Here is a 3,098-nt window from a genome sequence, read left to right as displayed (position 1 = left end):
TTATATTCTGTGTGGAGCTAAAAGAAAATAAATGTTTGGATAAAAACTACTCCATTCGTCGACTGATGTCTTCAAGCTGCAACATATGTTTAAAATGTTGACGTTACCTATTAAGAATCAACTGTCTGTGTTAGCAAAATATCTCCTGAGCTAGGAGACTGATACTAATGAAACTTGAAGAAAATATAGTCATTATACTGTATGTACATCTACAATTTATTTTCTGATGCCAACAAAATCCAAGATGGCACCAGAGGCAACTGACCTTAGAAAACAAAAAAAGGGTTAATGATTCAGTCAGTTCAGCAACTATTGTGCAGAAATTGTGGTAAAATGAGGTGGTGGTAGTTTGGAGTCATTGGTTGAGACTCGGCACAATCATTAATGCCATTTTTGCTTAAAACTTTATAAACAACTTTTGGAATCAATCCTGTAAACTTTTTAGCAAAAATATCAATAAATTAGATTTGAATGAAACATTCACAAAGTACTCTTTGGAAGGATATTTACTACTGATTAAACTTTGGAGATAACCTATTTCAAAACAGTCACCACAGCTAAATCAATATTAGCCACCAAACACCGAAATAAATCAGTTAATTTTAGATATTGAGCTGAAATTAGATGTGGCAGTAGCTGAGAGTCATTCACCACAAGCTCATGTTATCTCAGGACATCACATGATAGTTTTATGGTTTGACCAAATCTGCTAAATTCTGATTTCTCAACATTAAATGATTTTTAGTCTAAAACTTTGAAATGAAAAGTGGCAGAGGATAGACATTCAGTCAAAAAAGATGCTAGGCCTTAAACTGATCCAACCACTAGAGACATATGACATTTATATGTATAAATATGACTATTATCAGATTTAAAGCCTATTTCCAGTAAACATTTGCATTCATAGAAACACATGTTTCTGTAAAAGTACAGGGCATGTCTAAAGTTTGGCATGCCATTCATAAAGTCAGAACATGTCCGAACAGATAAGGCTCACCTACAGGATAAAACTGATAAATTAGTCAGTCTTTTTTCATTAATTATTTAGTAACACGCCCTCCTAGCTCACAGACTCTCATTCTGTCACTCTCACTGGAGACTCTGTGATGATAAATTAGAACAGAAAATCTGCCAAGATGTCCTTATAAGTTAGTTTCCTTAAACCCATTTCTTACCATTAAAATTACAGATTAGAACTAACCTACAGGCTTGTTGTATAACATAATGATTGCGGATCTATTAATGTTTGCTGTCTGTGTACCTAATCTGACATGTCACATTTTTTTAAAATAAAAATCCCAAATCTGAACATTAGACTATCTGAAATGTACATGTGGTGTGTAACTCCCTCTGTAATTTACCAAGATGACTCAAAGGCTATTATGTGATTTGAAGTGGAGAATCCAGTTAAACAATGTTCCTCCCACGCCTCATAACTGGGAGGAACAAATAGAAACATCAGTTTAAACACCTGATTTATTGTTCAACAACCCAACTATATGGTATATGTTTTCAGCCTCCACTGCACAGAAGAAAAGTTACCAAGACAAAGAGCATGAAAAGGTGGGTGGTCACTGACACCTGAGCCTGTAACCTGGACCATCAATGCTTTTCCTCTTAAAAAAAACATAAGCTTGGCATTACTGTGTACTCTGTTTGGACCGGAAGTAGAACCAACCATCTACCTTCCAATCCTGTGGAGTCTTTCAAAGACACGTGTAAATCAACATTAGTAGTGTGACAAGCGTGTAATCCACAAATAAGGCCATAGTTCACCTTCAGCAATAATTTCCTCGACAGTCACTTGATATCGTCCGATGCTGAAGACCCGACCGATGAAAGTGACACCGCCGCCGGAACCTGCGCCTCCTCCACCGGCTCCAGAACCAGGCCCAGAGCCCGCAAACTCCCGACGAGTGTCAAAAAATTTCTTCATATCCAGTTGATATCCAGAGTCGGACAAAGTCCAAAACGTATCAGTGTCGAAACAAAAGCTATTGTTGGTTATGTTCAGTCTTTAATAACTGAGATACCGGTGGTATGGCTTCAGTTTCTTTCTTTTTTTAACATTGAATGAAAGCTAAAAACAAGCTAAATTATCCGGACCTCCAGAACAACTACTGCTACCCGCATCTCCTCTTCCTTAAGTTGGCTAACTCATGATTTGAAAAAAGGGAATCCGCTTTTAAGAAATTGCAGCTGTTCCTCTAAAGCGGTACACAGCGGCTGACAAACTTATCCAGACTGTGAGCCGGAGGGAAAAAAGAATCTCCAGCTAGCCTTTAGCTCACCAAGCTAGTCAGCTAGTTGACAGCTGTCAGTCGAGAGAATGGGCAGCAGGTAGGTCCTTGTTGTCCAGTGCAGCTCAGTACCTCTCCACTGATTTGCCACAATAAATATTTCTCAACTCATGAGTTGCCTTGTTTCGTTGTGGAAAAAAGTAGCACTATCCAGTTGCTCTGTGCGTCCAGCAGGGTGTAAAAGGCTGGTCCACTACACAGGTTACTGACAGGGCTAACGTTGCTACAGGATGAGGAGAAGCTACCGAGTAACTAGATCTGCCCCATTTATCTACCGGTGCACGTAGCGGCGCACTAAAAAAAAAACGGAATTTACATATAAATTCAAGCGGTGTATTGGCATACCAGATACTTCGTTCATTTAGAGTAGGGAGACACTTTTTATGCTTCACATACTTTTATTATATAATTTATAGAAATCGCGGTAAATGCTTCTCGCTTATTTTAAGACAAATCTCCTCCCTCGCAGCTAATCAACGTAATAGTCCGGGTCATGCGCCGGTAGAACGGTAAGGAGTACACCGAGTAAGTATAGCACCTTTTTTTTTTTTTTTTTTGAGAAGGGTCTAGCTGCAGCTTGCAGCACGTGATCGTGACGCCCACCCCCGATCGTTACGCCCCCGGAAGTACACGCACCTGGAAACACACGCACCTTGATTTCATGTTGTTGTTTATTTGATCCCGACCGCTGCGCAAACAGGGGAGGGATGGAGCTGACGACTCAGGTAGGACTTCAACACGTTGTTAACAAAAACAAATAACACACACACACACACACACACACACACACACACACAC

At 39.6% G+C, this 3,098-nt stretch overlaps 1 protein-coding gene across 6 annotated transcripts in view; it reads right to left on the bottom strand.

Annotated features, from left to right (window-relative positions):
• Positions 1-2,540, bottom strand: part of aak1a (AP2 associated kinase 1a) — a 31,488-nt gene extending 28,948 nt beyond the window's left edge. For all 6 annotated transcript variants that reach the window (XM_014012119.1, XM_014012120.1, XM_014012123.1 and 3 more), the window contains exon 1: positions 1,777-2,540. In XM_014012119.1, the coding sequence (XP_013867573.1) occupies positions 1,777-1,936 (160 nt within the window). In that variant the 5' untranslated portion in view covers positions 1,937-2,540. The remainder of the gene's footprint in view (positions 1-1,776) is intronic.
• Between the last annotated feature and the right edge of the window lie 558 nt (positions 2,541-3,098).

This window comes from Austrofundulus limnaeus, unplaced genomic scaffold (assembly GCF_001266775.1).
Source record: "Austrofundulus limnaeus strain Quisiro unplaced genomic scaffold, Austrofundulus_limnaeus-1.0 Scaffold88, whole genome shotgun sequence".
Lineage (NCBI taxonomy): Eukaryota > Metazoa > Chordata > Actinopteri > Cyprinodontiformes > Rivulidae > Austrofundulus > Austrofundulus limnaeus.
Note: the sequence above shows the minus strand (reverse complement) of the source record. Positions and strands in the feature narration are given on the sequence as shown.